General features: G+C 57.9%; 1 protein-coding gene across 1 annotated transcript; it reads left to right on the top strand.

Annotated features, from left to right (window-relative positions):
* Positions 1–5,600: 5,600 nt before the first annotated feature.
* Positions 5,601–17,260, top strand: TESK1 (testis associated actin remodelling kinase 1; the record flags this gene model as incomplete). The annotated part of the gene is made up of 10 exons (XM_083884079.1): positions 5,601–5,819; positions 12,514–12,635; positions 12,773–12,821; positions 13,044–13,190; positions 13,372–13,454; positions 13,791–13,881; positions 14,093–14,176; positions 14,631–14,720; positions 14,885–15,035; positions 15,262–17,260. The coding sequence occupies 10 exons, from the start codon at positions 5,601–5,603 to the stop codon at positions 16,302–16,304; spliced, it is 2,079 nt and encodes a 692-aa protein (XP_083740205.1). The 3' UTR covers positions 16,305–17,260.
* Positions 17,261–17,528: the final 268 nt, after the last annotated feature.

Here is a 17,528-nt window from a genome sequence, read left to right as displayed (position 1 = left end):
ATCCCTTTGTCCAGTTTGGGTCAGCTCTCCTGGCCATGCTCCCTCCTGGTTTCTTGTGCACCTTCACTGGCAGAGCATGGGAAACTGAACAGTGCTTGAGTTAGGGTAAGCACTGCTGAGCAACCACTGAAAGTGTCTTATCAACAATATTCTCATACTGAATCCAAATCACAGCACTGAGACAGCTACTAGAGAGAAAATGAACTCTATCCCAGAGGAAACCAGGACACTTGCTCTCCTGCAACTGGTGCTGTGGGTCACAGGCACCACCTAGTCTGAGGCCAGTCCACCCTAGTATGGCCCCACTTGTCCCAGCACTGCAGCCAGACCAGGTTCTTGGCGTCTGTGCTCCTGGCTCACATCTGGCACAACCACAAGCCCTACAGGTGTGCTGCAAAGTCTGTGGGGAGTATTACTAATTTCTTGGCAAGATGTAGGAGATGGAGAAAGGCTGACACAGCCTCCTGGGATGAGCATGGAGCTGCTGAGAACCACATTTCCCAGGTCTAGGTCAAGAGGACAAGGAAAAGCCCTGTTATCTGCTGGGCAGTGTTGAAAGATGGGACCAGAGCCAGGTATTGTGAGATAAGGTGCTCAGGCTAGTTCAGGAGCAAGGTGGGTAATGTTGGAAATGGTAGCATTGTCCCTAGCTGGCATGAAGTGACCAGCTCCTGGTGATCTGTGAAGGTCCTTAATCATTGCAAGAATGTGAGCTTGGAACTGTTGGAGCAAGTCAAGAAAAGGGCTTTGGAGCTGATAAGGGGACTAGAGTGTCTCCTCTATGAAGACAGGCTGAGAAAGCTGGGGATGTTCAGCATTCAGGGGAAGGATGTGTGGGCACCTCATAGCAACCTTCCAGTATCTTAAAGGGGGCCTACAGGGAAACTATAGAGGGACTTCATCAGGAACTGTGAAGGGATAGGACAAGAGGGAGTGGCTTCAAACTCAAAAAGAGTAAGTTTAGACTAGATATTAGGAAAAAAAAATCGGTGTGAGGATGATGAGACACTGGAACAAGTTGCCCAGAGCTTTGAATGTTCCAACCCTGATGGTGTTCAAGGCTAGCTTGGATGGGGCTTTGAGCAATCTGGTTTAGTGCAAGGTGTTCCTGCCCATGGCAAAGGGATTGGAACAAGATGATCTTTAAAGTCTTTTCCGACACAAACCATTCTATGATTTTGTGCAGTTGTGCTCACGTGGCTACATGTCACGTCACCCCGGGTTACACGTGGTGCAGGCACAGCCAGAGCTGCCTGCCCCTCCTTTTCAGAGATGATGGCTGGCTTTCTTTTATCAGTGTTCTCAATGTTTTCAATTTCACTGCTCCCATGGGGCTTCCAGCAGGCACACACTCATCTGGGTTCAGACATCAGTGCCCCCCGGGCACAGGCACTGGTGTTTGCTTGAGGAGAAGCAGAGCAGGGAGCTGAAATCACTGTCCAGCACTATGAGACAGGGATGGATGTGGTTTCTGTCTCCATGGATGTCACAGCACTGGTACTCAGGCATGAGAAGCATCGACAAGAGATAACAGGAGGCAGCGAGCAAATGCTGCCAGGTGCTGTGCTGACTATGCTGGAAGAATATGAATGACACAACAAATATTTGCAGCCCTTATGCTGCATACAACCCCTCAATGGCTTTGCAGTTGGAGTGACAGAGGAGGCAATGGGGACATGGCAATGGGGGCACAGCAATGTGCCTGCACAGCAGGGACGTTGCCAGTCCCTGCTGGCAGCACAATGAGGGCTGCTGCAGCCTGCAGCTATGGTGCTGGGTATGAAACATGCATGGTCCTGCTGGGCTCAGCAGCACACAACACACTGGGAAATGTAGCCCAGCTGCATCACCTGGACTGGGTGCTGCTGGACATCACAAGGCTGGGGCTGAGACCTTCTCCCATGTACCCTGGGGTCCTCAAACTGACCAAGCCTCTTGTCACCATGTAATGGCACCTGCTGGGTGCCTCTTTTCCTATTTCCTACAGGGCAGAAGCATGAGATGTTTTACGGGGAACAGTAGTCTCATAAGCAGGGAGCTGGGGAACATACAGGACAGGGGGGTGAGGTGTGGAGATCCACAAGGTGATGTGTGGTAGTGTGGGAAAAGAGCAGAGATCTTCTGGGACAGAAGGAAAGAGGCTATTTGGGACCAAGAGGCTGCACCCACGTTCTGGAGACAAACAGCAAAAGGAGTAGTTTGAGTCAGCCAGTGATCTTTGTCCTGCTCACCCCTGTGTCTGCACAGCCCCTCCAGGCTGGAAAACCTTTGTGCACTTTAGCCTTGTGCCTGCTTTGGCAGCACACCCCTGGCAGCAGCAGCAGCAGCTGTTGATTTTCCAGAGCATTTGCAGAGAAGGAGTCTCAGGTATAGATCGGGTGCACAAAGTTCTGGCTCTGGGGCTCTGAGCAGGGCAAGGCTTTGGTCAGGGTGGATTACTGTTGGCTCATCCCAACCAGAGCTGTCCTGCTCATCCCAACCCCATTGCCACAGATGCTGTTGTAGGATAGAGGTGGGAGTGCAGCAAGGACTAGGTTTTCTGTGTGGAGAGCCCCTGCACCCCACACTGCTCTGCAAAGAGCCTGGCCACCCTACACCTGGAGTGTGCCCTGATCCTTACAGGACAACATTGCACTAGTACAATTCCAGTGTCCCTAGCCTGTTTGAAAGCTCCCACTCCAGCTCTGCCTGGGTGATACACCATTCCCAGCACACAGGAGGAAGATGTTTACTAATCCCTGAGCCTTTTTCCCTGTGGGAAAGTGTTGCTGTTCATGACACACAAAAGATGAGCAGGCAGCAGCAGGTCAAGCAGTGAAAGTTTTAATTTATTTTTTGATTCTAACAACTTATATACACTTTGTACAAAAGGCTAAAGATTGGCTAGAGAGGTTATTACTTCATGATGTTGGTCAACATCACTATCAATTACATTTCTCTTCTCAGAGAATAAATATGTAAACACACAGATAGTTTTGAAAATACATATAGTTTACATTAAGCTGCATGAGAACCTTGCTGCAAAGATTTAAACATTTGAAAGCAAGAAAATTCAGAGCAACAGGAAAGAAAGGGTGTAGAGCCCAGAAACAGAAGGGCAAAGAGAACAAAGCCCCCCTCCTCTCTCCCCTGCAGATCCACGTGAGCAGAGTACAGCCAGGGAGACCTCCTTCCTGCTTTTTCTCACCAGGGATTGAGGAGCTTAATTCAGGGTTTGCTGCAGGCTCAGCCCAGCCTGACTTTGCACCCAGCTGCTCAGTGTACTTGCCTGCACCAGGGGAGGGATTTGGGGCATTGGAGACTTTTAGCCATGTCTCAGCTCAGCCCTGCTGTGGCAGGCAGGAGCAGAGCGTGATGGAAATAGCACAGTAGAGTTACTAGTGCTGATGAGAGAAGGGACTGCAAATCCTGCAGCAGCAATTTCCACAGTCAGAGCCATCTCTAGGGCTTTAATTTATCCATTACAACTTAATTGGATGTAAACCCAGTCACTTGTGAGCAGCAGGCGCTCTGATCAGGCAGTGGTCCTGAGTTTCTGTCTTCACGATGCCTCACCAGGCCTTCCCATCTCTGTTGTGGTGCCTTGACCATCAGGAATCTGCTGCACTCAAGTGGAAGGGAAAGGCTCTCCTTTTTGCCTCAGCTGAGCTGGTTGTGTTTCTCTGAGCAGTGTCCCCCACGACTGAGGACCTGGTCACTGGGCTGTGGGTGCATCAGCATGCTCATATTTCAGGTGCCAGGGCTGAGCCCAGGTAGGTACCCACTGCCACCCATCTGAGCAGCTGCAGCTGGACACCAAGGTGGGAGGGCACAGACTGCAACCTCCTGTCCCCACAGGCAGATGCTGTTCTCTCCTCTCATCCACGGAGCTACTTCTGTCATTTTTTCGGCTGTTGTCAGCAGGACAGACATATGAGGCTGAGGAAACCTAAGAATGTGGTCTGTTGCACAGCACTCTACCCCACGGCCGCAAAAGCCTTCCTGGTACATGACATCCAGCAGCCTGGCAGGCTGAAGTGGTATTGGTGAGGAAAAGTATGGCTCAGACCCAGTAAGACAGGGACTGGCAAATCCCTCTCCCCGGGCTCTGCCTCCCAACATGTAGGAAACTTGCCCTGCACAAACCCACTCCCTCTGCAGGCCTGGAAGAGCAGGAATGCCACGAATTCCTGGGGGGAGGGCAGGGCACTGTTCCCATTATAAATAAGTCAGAGGCTCAGTTCCCTGCTCTAGGAACAGGAAGGGTTATTCTCCTTCCTGACACAAGGAGGAAAACCCAGCTCACGGCCCAAGGTGTTTATGCTGTGCTCGGTGGCAGCTGGAGTTGTGCACTGGCCAAAAAATGCCACACCAGGAGATACTCTATGTGGGTGCTTTTCCCAGAAGGAAAAGTAGCTAGAGTGGTGCCGAGCATGTGCAGCCAGTCCTACCACACAGGGAAACATCTGGAGCAAAGCTGTTTGAGGGGAGCTACAGAGTCAGGATTGTGGCAGCGCCCAGAGAGGTGGCTGGGGCAGGGCTGGGCCAGCACAGGCAGGTGGATGCCAAAGAGACTGTCAACGAAATGTGTGGGACTGAGCAAGGGCAGATCCAGCTGCAGAAAGTCCCTGGGCAGGAAGGACAGGACAGATCAGCCTCAGAGCAGGCAAAAGGCCTGAGGTGGGGGAGCAGGAGGCAGAAGGAAACCAGGGAGAAGGGAAGAGCTCAGGAAAACAAGGAAGGCGAAAGGGTGCAACAGGCACTGGGCATGCTGTCACTGAGAGGCTGCACTTCTCTGCTCCTCTGGAGGAGAGGTTCCACTGCCCCTGGGACACCATCAAGGCTGGGTGCACGGGGAGAATCAGAGCCCCTGTGCAGAGATCCAAGCCTATACCAACGGGGCTCAAACTGCAAACAGCCACTTGTTTGGGGGAACTGGTCTCGCGACATTGTATAGGGTGGGACTGGATGTATGGAGAGATCAGATCTGATCTCCATGCCTTCTGTCCATCCATCAGAGACTGGGTGTTACGAAGACAAAAAGAGTCCCGTAGCTAAACGGGAAATCCTGGCATGACCCAGGGGAGAAGGGAAGTCCTGCACCTAGAGTGAATCCAGGTGACACCCAGGGGAGGAAGACTGCCACGCCTGTAGAGCGACTCCAGGGGCTGGGGACAATCAAAGCCCTATGTCCGTGGGGTGCGCCCAAGCTGCGCTCCGGGATCTCAGGGCCTCACAGCACAGCCTGGCACGTAGGGAGACGCCCTCTCGGTACCCACGGGAGGCCGGTGCCGGTGGGGGCGGACCCCGGGGCGTGCGGGGCCCCGCGCTGCCCGCCGGGGCGGGGTCTCCTGCCGGGCTCGGCGCCGACGGCGGCGGGTCCCAAGGAGTTAAGGGCTGTCCCCGCCCCGGCCCCGCCCCGCCGGTGCCAGCGCTCGGGGCGGCGGAGGCGCAGCGCCGGGCCGCTGCAGGGGTCGGGGGGGGCGCCGGCGCCGGGCCATGAGCGCGGAGCGCCCCGGAGCGCCGCCCGCCCCGCGCCGCCGCCGCCGCCTCTAGCATCGCCCCGGGGGCCGGGAGAGCGGCGGCGCCCCCGCCGCGCGGCCGCCCCGGCGGGGATGTGAATGGCGCTGGGGGTGCTCGGCGGGACCGACATGGAGTGGGAGAAGCTGCCGCGGCGGCCCGGGGAGGGCGAGGGGGAGGCGGCGGGGCCGTGGCCGGGCTGCGGGCGGCTGCGGCCCTCCTCGTACCGGGCGCTGCGCAGCGCCGTCTCCACCCTGGCGCGCATCGACGACTTCTATTGCGAGAAGATCGGGGCCGGCTTCTTCTCCGAGGTCTTCAAGGTGTGCGGGGCGGGAGCGGGGATGGCGGTCCGCGGGGCATCCCGCCGGGATCGGGCGTCCCTCGAGACCGCGGCATCCCCGGCCGCGCCCTGGGCTGGGGGCCGCCGTCCCCCCCTCCAGCCCCGGCAGCCGGGCTGGGCCGGGGGCTGTTCGAGGCGGTGCCCTGCGGAGGGGACGCGGGGACGCCGCCGCACGCCCCGTCCCGGCCGGGTCGTTGTGCCTCCATCCCCCCGAGCAGGGGGAGGGGAGCGCTCTGTTTACAGCCGGGGAGGCTGAGCGCTCCCGGCGCTGCGCCGTGGATTGCGCGAGGGGTCGGGTGGCGGGCAGCCGAGCCCCGGGGACCTCTGTCAAAAGGCTGGACAGCCGAGCCCGCCCAAGGTGTGCCTGTGGCAGGGAATCCAGGTAGCGTTCCTAGCCGCTCTAAGGTGATGTCCCGCGTTGCCGGGCCTGCTGAGCAGGTGATGTGCAGGATTCCCCACGTGGGAAGCCCCACGAAGGTGTTTGGCTGTGGGGCGGGGGTGTGATGCCGTAGAACAGCACAGGGCTGACTCCTGGCTGGGCCCCCAGAGCTGCTTTTGTCCCCCATCCCCTTTGGGACTGTCACGGTGGGGATGCCTGCGTGTGGCCCATGCCCTGAAGAGAGGTGTGAGTGCGGGTGGGGAGCTCAGGGTCTCCAGCAGTGAGGCAGAGGTGCACGGTGGCATTATCCTTGCCAGCCCAATGCACTGCTGCTGGGGACGAAGGGCTGTGCTTCGATGTCACCACCATTTCTCCCGGCAGAGGGGAGGTGTGTGCTTGTGTTGTTTTGAGCCTCACCATCACTTAAGGTGCCATAAACCACTGGGCTAGGACTGCCCTTAAGTGGTGATCTAGCGGTTTAATATCCCTCAAAGCGCACAACCCTCACTACCTGCCACCACAGTCACTGGGGTCACAGGCAGCACAACTGGGCATTCACATCCTGGCATTGCCCTAGGGTCCCTCTCCAGCCCTGACACCACTCAGCAGGGAGACTCCAAGACCTGTCTCCTCTTCAGCCACAAAAGAGGTGCCCTGTGAGGGGCCATGGGGAGAGTGCAGAGAGGTCCCTCTCCTCCATGCTCCCTCCTGCAGCTCCCAGTGGAGCCATGACCTCCCTGCTGGCTGGGTTCCTGCTATTGATCTCTGGCTTGGAGTGCACAGCAGCACCTTGGAGCACAAGGAGGCATTTAATAATGTCAGGCGTGGATATGGCTCTTTAATAATGGATGCTTCCGTGTCTCAGCGAGGCCACAATCTTTTCTTGCCTTGCTATTTGTTTTCCCAGTCTCTTCGGGAGCCACAAAATGCTCCTTCTCCCATACATTGTTTAGGTTCTTGTGGGGCCACTGGCATGTAGGATTTGGGGAATTGGTAAAGGGGGTGGGAAGGGGATCAGGATCAGTAGTCGAGATGTGTGCATGGTGGCAAGGAAGCAAGGATGGGAGGGGGCCAGATGGGGCTTTGTCCTCGTGCGGTGGGTTGAGTCCAAGAGCTCAGCAGGATGGTGGGGTAAGTCTGGGATCTGAGCTGGGGTTTGGCCGCCAGAGCTTGCGAGAAGCTTGGCAGGGCAGCCCAGGACCCATTTTCCTCCCACCTCCCTTGTTCCTTCTGTAGCTTTCCAAGGCTGTGGGCACTTGAATCTGCCTCTGTGTGGCTGCTGAATCCTATGTCATTCCAGCGTTGGTGGGTGAGGGGGACAGGGTGGAGACCTGGACATCTCTGCCATTTGCACAGGTAGCTCAGTCCTGGTGTGCAGCTGAGCCAGGTCCAGACAGGGTGCTGACAAGCATCTGATTCTGTTCTCACCATTAAAGCCAGAGGGCTCAGTGTGTCCAAGCCCTGGTGTCCCCAGAGAGCCCCTCCAGTCAAGCACCTCTCTCAGAAAGGCTGTCCAGAGCAAACAGGAGACACCAGACAAGAAGCTGATCCTTTTCATGGTGCTTGTTCATAGCTGATCACCCACTGTGCTGCAGAGCAGGGCTGTTTTCCCTCTGGAGCAGCTGGTTCTCGTTGCCTTTCCCTGTGCAATTTCAGAGGCACTAGCCCCCCCATTTTCTCAGATATGCAGACATTGCAGGAAGCCACCTCTCTATTTCCAATTGACCGAGCAGATTGAGCTGGGTCTGTTTGTGCCAGGCATTTTCTCCAGCCCTTAAACCACTGTTGCAGCTCTTCCCTAAATCCCTCTCTTACTTTCCCATGTGCTGTCTTCAGCAGACATGAGGGCTGTGGGCAGCATCCTTGGGGCTGTATCCAGAGGCCTTCACTCGTCTGAATCTCAGCCTCATGCCCTGATGTTGCACATCCTCTTGGAAATGCCATTTCCCAGGGTGCAGCTCTGTGACATGCTCTGCCCAGCGCCCCATTTCCATGGCATTTTGTGTGTGTTTATGTGGATTAGCAGCTCCCAGCATGGGCAGAGCTCAGGAGAGGGTATTGGCATCACTGTCACTTTCCCGTCTCTGCTCACTTCCCGACCAACCTTTGGGATTTTTTTATTTACTTCCAATTTTCCAGTGCAACTAATGGAGCAAGTCCCTCCCTCTTATCTGCTGCCCTTCATCAGGGACCTTGCTGTGTTTTACAGCAAGCAGCATGAGACTGATGGGGAAACTAAGGCAAGCAGGGAGGAAGTGAATTAGCCAAGGTCAGCCAGCCATTGCAAGGCTGGAAGCAGCCGTGGCCGCGCAGTTGCCACTCAGGAGTCCTGGGCACGGGAACCGTGTTGTGCTGACTAGCTGGAGACCTGCCAGCCCCTCTCCTGCTCCATCACGGGGCATGCTCTAGGCTTGCCAGTCAGGGCAAGCAGTGATCTGCCACCACGGTGCAACACTGGCACTACCCTGGCCCCTGGTGTGCCCACAGTGCCGCTCCTGGGAGAACAGGACGTGGGGTTGCTGATGCTCAAACACTCTCCAGGAGCAGGTGCTTTGTCTCTTCTGCAGAGAAAGTCTGTCTACTGATTCTGCCTTTTCGATTTGATAAGCACGTTTTCCAGTCCCACCCAGTTGTGTTATTGGGATTCCTGTGAGCTCAGATGCAGCTGTTGTGGGTGGCTATGGGGTTACCAGTGGCATTGCTAGCTCCCTTGTCCCCCTCCCATCTTCCCCACAGAACTCTCAGGGGTGACGGGTGCAGGACAGTGTCCCTATGTGACTGTGCCTTGCCTGTGTGGGGTAGGGGGCAAGGGAATATGCAGAGAGTGGGGCTATGTGCCAAGGCCGTCCCCAGTGCAGGGTGCAGGGGAGCTGGCTCTGAGACCTCTGGGTGGGGAGATGTCAGGGAGCTTTGCCCCATGTCTAGACAGGAGTGCCGTCTGTGGGGAGAGAGCAGGCTGTCTGCTTGCTCTGATTAGCATGCTCTTTAAATAAGACTATAATTTCCGCTGTTAAAAGAGCTCAGATCCCTTGTGCCCGGGCTGGGGCTGCCGCCAGCCTGTCCCATCCCCCAGCCCTGTGTGCTGGCGGCAGATGGGATGGGGAGCAACATGCCACGGCACCCTGGCTCAGCCACAGTACCCCCATGAAGTGACTGATGGACCAGCCTTGTGGGATGCCAGGGAGCATCGGTGAGGGGTGAGGGCTTGCCTGTTTCCTGGGTAGGGGACAAATGGCTTGCCCTCCCCCTGCAGCCCCATACGGCTGCCCAGCTGAGCTCAGCTCCAGGGAATGCACTGGGATTCCTGGGCACCATGCCAGAGTGCATGAGAGAGGCAAGAGGGGACACCTTCCTGCCCGAGGAGGTTGTGCTGCCTGCTGCCTTCCCTGGATGTCAGTGAGGGAGGAAACCCCCTTAGTGGGGGGCCTCAATCCCCCTGCAGTCATGGCTGGTGCCCTTTGCTGCTGTGTCTGCGTCAGAGGGCAGACAGCGTGCTGGGCTGGTGCTAGCACCTGGACTGACTGGGTAAACTGGCCAGTGTCTGTGGGAGCCATGGAAAGGGAGCATACTCCTTCCCTGCTGTCCCAGGTATGGGCTGGCTTTGAGCCAGAGAACTTGCAGGGGAGATGGCAGAAACAGGGCCTTGCAAGTGAGGTCAGGGTATTGGACATCAAGGACATCATGCCCCATGGGGATGGAGTCACAGAAAAAGACATCAAGGCAGGACTGTACTGGCCAGGAGCTTCTGGGATCCCTGGGATAATTCCTGGAGGAGCAGCTTTTGCCAGACCTTCCCTCCTACAGGCTGCCTCTCCTCCAGTCTTAAGGTCCAATACCATGTGACTGCACTCAGACCTCATTCAGCCTATTCCAATGGCAGGTGGCTTTTTAATGAGGAATTAAGCCACAGGCACCTCCTGACCATGTGGGGTTGAGCTGGTGCCCACCAGATGCTGCTCCCTGATGCAAAGCCACTGCTGCAGGCAGGGAGCTGGACAGCCCTACGGCAGATGACCACCAAGTGCCAGCATTGTGCATGCTGCACAGCATTCCTGACGTGGGCGCATGGCGCCGGAGCCTTGCTGCCTCCAGCCATCCCGGTGGGGATGAGCCTGCCTGCGCCACTGAGCCGGGTCCTGCTGTCTGGCAGCTGCTAGTGTCAGCCAAACTGACCAAGCCAGTCCTGCCAGCCCCATATGGCGTGGGAAGGGAAGGAGGTGCTGCCACCAGGAGAGCTGGGCAGCACCTAGTGCTAGAGGCTTGGCAAGGCTGTGGATCTTGCTGGTCTTGTCCAGGCTCTGCCTTCCTCAACCCATGGCTCTGTGGGAAGCTAGAGAGGCCAAGGGAGATTGTGCCCACCCTGCTTTGGTCACAAGCCTCCTCCTTAAAGCCTGCACTGAAGCCTGGCTGAGACCCCAGTTTCTGTTTCTGTTGCTGCCTCAGCTGCCCCACTGACAAGGATGGGGTGGAGGGAAGACAGGGATGGTTGAGATGGGGTGAAGTTGTCCCTTGTCCTTGGTCCAGGTGTGACCAAGGAGTCCTCAGGCCTCAGGATGGTGTTGGCAGCAGTTCCAGGTGCTGCTGGGCAGTGGTATAGGGAGCACAGGAAGGACTTGGAGCACCACTGGATGGAGCACTCTGGGTGCTCCCCGCAGCAGACACTGCAGTGTCACCCTGAGCCCAGGAGCTCAGTATGCCCAGTGTTCAGCAAGGAGGAGCCATGGGGAGATCCACCCTGCCTTCTCTCTGAAGCATGGTGGGGTGCCAGGATAGGGACCTGTAGTGGCAGGTGTCTGAGGTGTTCCCTTCCCACTCGTTCAGGGTCCATTCTGACTTGCTGTCAGGTGGCCCCTGTAGATGGGTCAGGAGTGCCAGCTGGGTGTCTGGGGCTGGCTGGAGGTGACGCAGGTGTAACTGGAGCGGGGTGCCCACACACAGGTGTCTGCTGAATTATTCAAAGCCTCTCCATGAGCTCAGTGAGCCGATGGTGGCACTGCACAGTTATTCCCTCTCACTTTCACTCTGACTGGGACTGGTTTGGCGTCAGTGCACACAGACATGTAGAAGGATCTTCACAGAGCACACATTTCCCCCAGGCCCTTTTGAAGGGATGTGCTGCTGCCCCATCCCCTGGGTATTTTCTGTTGGATAGATCCCCATCATGGCATGCATGCCAGGAGCAGCGCCAGCCATGGAGTGAAAGGAAAGCCCTTGAGGACCCAGCATGCCAGCCTCCCTCTGCTATGGTGGGGACAAGGGCCAAGCTGTGAGCAGGATGGGGGTGCTCGGGATCCTGCCTCTGAGTGTTTTGCACTGGGAAGGCCTCCCCCCGTGTTTTGCCTGGGAAGGCAATCCCTGAGGTGAGGGGTGTTGTGTGGGTGTTGTGGGGCTTGCCAGGGGCTGGCACCGGCTCAACAGCCTCAACCAGCATCGACTAAAAAGGAGAAGAGCAGGGAGCTGACGGCAGCGCTGAGGAATGCCTGCGCCTCCATGTACAGCTCTGTGTTTTCTGGGGGGCAGCTGGGGTCCACTAGGTTGTCCCCTTGGGCAGCTGCTGCTTCAAGGCAGGGGTGGCATCCCACCCCCAGCAGCTGCTCAGGAGGGGACCCTCAGCGCTGGTTTGGTTCCCCCATAACAGTGCTAGGTTAGGGCATCCCATGCTCTTCCCTTGCCCTGCACATGCCAGGGAGCTGCAGATGGACGGGGTGTCCGTGCTTGGCCATGCTCCAGCTGCTGTTCTTGGCAGGAGACCAGGCCCCCAGATCGCATGACAGCGTCGGGCCAGGGCTGGCTAAATATACAGCTCATCCAAGCTCCATGCCCTGCCAGGTCAAGCACTACAGCAGTTGGTAGTGGTACCACACCTAGAGCTGGTTCTGAGGGACAGTGTGCCCCCTCTTTTCTTCACCCCCTGCTGATAGGATCTGGCTGGGTGGTGCTCACTCAAAAACAGTCCTCCCTAATGCTCCCCAATCCTGTACCTGCCTGTCCTTATGGTAGAGCTGGACTCACAGCTTGTGGGAGCTGTTGTTGCCTCTTGGGAGTTCAGGGCAGTGTACCATGGTGGAGGGAGCATAACAAGCAGGGTGCCTCCAGGAAGGATGGGGCTGTATGTCATCAGTACCAGGAGTGTTTGGAGATGTGGGGGAAGTGCCCCCCTAGTCCTAGTGGCCACTGGGGTGCCATGGGATGGTTAGCTCCCCTCTCTGGGTTTGGGGTGGGGGCTGGGTGAAGCCTGGTGTCCTTGGGGGCTGCAGAAGTACATGGGGCTCAGCCTTTCGTGCTCCACCTCCAGGTGCGGCACCGCCAGTCGGGGCAGATCATGGTGCTGAAGATGAACAAGCTTACCAGCAACCGGGGCAACATGCTGCGGGAGGTGCAGCTGATGAACCGCCTCTCACACCCCAACATCCTCAGGTAGAACCTGCTTCCCCACTGCCAGGTCCATTGCCCCCCTTTTCCCTAGCCTGGGGGTTTAGAGCTACTGCTGATGCTGGATAAGCTCTGGAGCTGGTCCCTGCCACAGCCACCCTCAGGTCCCCTCTGTCTCACAGGTTCATGGGGGTGTGTGTGCACCAGGGACAGCTGCATGCACTGACGGAGGTAAGAGTGACAACAGCCATGAATCTTGGGGTTCCTGCAAGCCTGGGGAAGAGACAGTGGGGACACATTCTTGGCCATTCTTGGCCTATGACATGTGCAGGCATGGCCTACTAGGAGGCTGTGGTGTGGGATGGTTGGAATATGCATTAGGATGAGAGATGGACATCCAGTGTTATGGTGGGGAGGGATGCTGTGATGCAGTGGTCTGGCTCTTCCCATCAGTACATCAATGGTGGAAACCTGGAGCAGCTGCTGGACAGCCCTGTCCCCCTCTCCTGGTCCATGCGTGTCAAGCTGGCCCTCGACATTGCCCATGGCCTACGCTACCTGCACTCCAAGGGCATTTTCCACCGTGACCTGACCTCCAAGGTACAGCATGTTCTGAGGCACCACATTGTCCTTGTTGTCCCATACCCATGTTGCTGTGTTGCTGCCCCAAGCATGGTGGGTTGGGGAGCAGGAGGCTGTGCTGTTCTGGGGCATCCTGAGATGGGTGGCCAGGGAGGCAGGACTGGTGCAGTTGATGTGACAAGTCCTTCTGTGCCCTCAGAACTGCCTGGTACGCTGCGAGGCCAGTGGCTACACAGCTGTAGTGGGTGACTTCGGCTTGGCAGAAAAGATCCCCACCTACAGGTACGTGGGTAGCATCCACCTGTCTGTCCCCATCCCTGGAGCCCACTCAGAGCAGAAGCTGGAGAGGGATGGGATGGGGATGCAGCTAAAGGAGTAGGAAGGGGGGTGGTGAGGTGGTCCTTGGCAGGAAGTACTCCAGGAGCAGTTTGGGAATGACTAGGAGGGGGTGAAGAAGGGGGTGGTGTGACTGGGGAGAGATGAGTTTGTAGGGTGCATGGAGGAGGGTTAGCCCAGGAAGGGAGATGGAGATGGTGATCTGGGCTGCCACAGCTGGAGGATGGGAGGTTGGACATCTGGGAGACTGGGCAACCTCTGATGTTCTACTGTGTCTCCCAGTGAGGGCAGCGAGAAGGAGCCTCTGGCTGTCGTGGGTTCCCCGTACTGGATGGCACCTGAAGTGCTGCGTGGAGAGATCTACAATGAGAAGGTGAGGCTGCCCTGTGTGGGGCTTTACTCAGGGTGCTCCCAGTGGTTTGCAGAGTTTGCAGTCCTGGGGTGCACCTAGAGGGAGGGAACTGGCAATCCTCTGGGTGCCAGAACCCAGGTGTGGTTCTGCAGGGAGGGCTGAGGCCTTGCAGAATGGTGGGCACATCAGCTTGGGGCTGCAGGGCACCCCCATGACTCCCCACTCTTTGCAGGCTGATGTGTTTGCATACGGCATCATCCTGTGTGAGACCATTGCTCGTGTCCCAGCTGATCCCGACTACCTGCCCCGCACTGAGGTGACTCTGGGATGGGAACAGGGGGAGTTGTGAGTTGCAGCACTGGGGCTGGGACCACTTCATCAAACGATGGGGGCTATTCTGTGTTGGGCAGAGACCCATGTGCAGGACTGGTCCCATATCTCAGTGTCAGGGTGCTGTGTTCCACTTTCTGCCCAGGGAGTGATGGTCTCTGCCAGTAACCTCAGAACCCACAGTGAGCCTGAAAAGGAGAACAGGGCAGTTGGATCCAGGCAGAGAGCAGAAGCAATATCTGTGTCCTACTGTCTGCCAACCGTAGCCCAATTTGGGGCGACTTCAGGGTCCTCCCCTGCTGTGTCCCAGCTGGGGTGCTTCTGGGTTCACAGCCCTGTGTGACAGCACAGGGGTGAAGGGGCCAGGCCATGTCGGGTTCCCTGGGCCTTGTGGTGCCCCAGGAGACCCAACCTTACTCTTCTTCCTTTCCCTGGTGCAGGATTTTGGTCTGGACGTCACCGCTTTCCGCACCATGGTGGGAATTGACTGCCCAGCAGCCTTCCTCCAGCTGGCTTTTCACTGCTGCAGTGTGAGACTCCCACCTGCACTGACTGCCCTTCCCTGCCAGGATAGGCAGGCAGGACAGGCTGCCTTGCCTGCTCACAGGGAGAGCAGGGAGCCGCCTTTGCTGTGCAGGGCTCCCGGGGTGCTTGGGGAGGCACAGATCTGACAGGGAATCCCTCCTGCCCACAGATGGAGCCCACCTCCCGCCCCTCATTCCTGGAAATCACGCAGTGCCTGGAGAGCATTCTGCAGCACCAGCTGGGCTCTGAGGGTGCCAGGGACACCCTGTTCAGCATCGGGGAGAGTCTGCCTGCATCTGGAACTGCAGCCACACTCAGTGGTATGTGGGCACCTCGGGGACAGGCCGTAGCAGGGTATAAAGATGGGGGAGTGTGGGGTTTTCCATCCTACCCCATCAGTTGTTGGAGGAGATGGGTGTGTGAGGTCTGCAGGACAGAGCTGGTCCCTGTTCCTCCCTTGGGATGTGCCCCTAAGTTGTTGGGTGCCCAGCACCCCACATGGGCAGCTGCTGGCTGCTGGTGACACTCTCCTGTGCCTATGTCCAGGAGTGGCCAGGAGGTCAGCCAGCCACACCAAGCAGTCGCCCCTGCGTGAGCTGGGGACGCAGAACCTGCAGCCAGACCAGCGCCTGTCCCGCAGCCAGTCTGACATGTTCCCTTCCAAGTCACCCACCCTGCTGTGGCCAGTGGAGCCTTGCAGTGGGGCCAGGTCCAAGGAGATGTCCCCCCGTGTCAACCCCTTCTCCCAGCGTGAGGACCTGAAGGGGGGGAAGATCAAGCTCTTTGATACACCGAGCAAGTCGGTCATCTCGCTCACCTTCGACCTGCCTCCCCCTGCCCCACTGCAGCTCAGCAGCCCTGTGACGCCTGAGCCTGCCGTGGAGGTCCAGTGTGACTTCTCAGCACCCACCACCAGCCCCCGCAAGTGCCACTCTCTGCCCTCCTCTCCTGAGCTGCCCCACCGGGGGGGCCTGGAGCTGGGTGTGGGGTCCTCCCATCCCACTGACAACCCCCAGCCCCACACCCTCCTTCCTCCCTCGGTGTGGGGAGAAACCTCCACCCCCAGCTCCAGGGCAGAGGAGCAGATGGACTGCGGCCCAGACAGCTCTGAGCCGCCGCAGCCCACCGTGCTCCCTCTCAAAAGCAACTTCATCCACACTGCATCCTCGGGCACACAGCCCTGGCAGCCAGACGTGCGAGCCCCCAATGGGCTCCTCATCAACAACAACCACGTGATGGTCAGCAAACCCCTGTCCTGGGGCAGCGGGCTGGAGCACGGCTGCTCTGAGCTCAGCATCTCCTGTGCAGCAGCACTGGAGCGGACGGAGCGCTCGGCCATGCTGCCTGGGCACAGCTCAGGTGCCATGCTGGAGCAGGATGAAGTGCTGCCCTGCCCTGGCTGCTGCCTGAGTCCCTTCAGCTTCAGCTTTGCCTCCATCTGCCACCGGCCAGCGCCCAGTCCACCCCGCTACCAGAACCTCAACTGCGAGGCCAAAAGCCTCATCTGCCATGATCGGGGCCAACACGAGAAAGCCCCAGGGCCAGTGCTGGCTGAGCCCAGCCTGAAGCTGCCAGAGGCACAGTCCTAGTGATGGGGACCCTGGGGAGTGGGGCTGAATCCAGCTGCCCCTTGCACCCCTCTGCAGCCACAGCACTGGGCAGTGCAGGAGCCTGGCACATCCCCACGGTCTGTCATCACTCAGCACGTGGTGGCCACCAGTGGCCATGGAGCCAAGTACTGTGGCTGCCACAGCGCTGCCCAGGCACTCGGGCATCCACCCCACCAGGATCAGCCTTGGGGATCTGCAGGGAACCCTGGAGGTGGGCTGGGTCTCTGCTGGGGACCAAAGTGCAATAACACCACTGCCCTAAGCACTGCCCCAAGCAGCAGGGCTGGTCCCCCGCGGGGGCCACAGGGCTCAAGCCCTGGATCCAGGACCCCCTTTCCCCAAGGGCTCACCCCTCTGCAGGTTCTGGCAGAGGGGTATACAATAAGCCTGTGATCTTGGGAGAACTGGGAATTCCCTGCACCCAGGTGGGTGAGAGGGACTGGGCTGGGGTAGAGAGGTCAGCGTGTGTATGTATGTTTTTGGGGATCCTGAGGGGCTGGTGGGTGAACCCACATGTGTCCACAAGTGTGGGGAGCACAGCCAGTCCCTGACATGGGGAGTAGAGGGCAGGGGACCGTAGAGGGGCAATGCCCATGGGCAGTGCACGGGGAGGATTGCCAGCACTAGGGTTGTCCCTGCCTGGCTGATGCTGAGGGTTGGGCGCTGAGCCAGCACAGTGCCTCACAGCCCCCTGGCACGCAGGTTTGGGAGCAGGATGCTGGCAGAGGGGCCAGGATGCCATCCTGGCATCATGGGGATGGGGCCAGCGGGCAGCACAGCTAGGCTGCCTGGCCCCCGGCAAGGGTGGGAGCCGGCTTTCCTCCCTCCTGCACAATGCACTGGTGAATGCAGAACTCTTTGTGTTTTTTATTATTATTAATAATAATTGCTAGTAATATATACCCAGCTTATTTAAAGTGTTCATTAAAAACTGAATGTCTCATCAACTCAGACTGCTGGTTCTGTCTCTTGGATGCACATCAGATGTGGGCCCAGAAGGTTGCATGGTCTTTCCTGGGTGTTCTGGGGAATTCCTCCAGGACTGCTAACCAGCCTGGCTCAGCCCAAGACCTCAACTCCCCTAAAGCACCCATCTCGACTGAGATGGTTTCAGTAAGTTCCCTTTCGTTATTTAGGTTCTTTGGGTTCATGCCTTTGAGTCCATGTTTGCTGTGGTATACAAGAAAACAAAGAGCTGGTGAA

Source organism: Zosterops lateralis, assembly GCF_965231275.1.
Source record: "Zosterops lateralis genome assembly, chromosome: Z".
NCBI lineage: Eukaryota > Metazoa > Chordata > Aves > Passeriformes > Zosteropidae > Zosterops > Zosterops lateralis.
The sequence above is the reverse complement of the archived record's forward strand: the minus strand, read 5'-3'. Positions and strand labels throughout refer to the sequence as shown.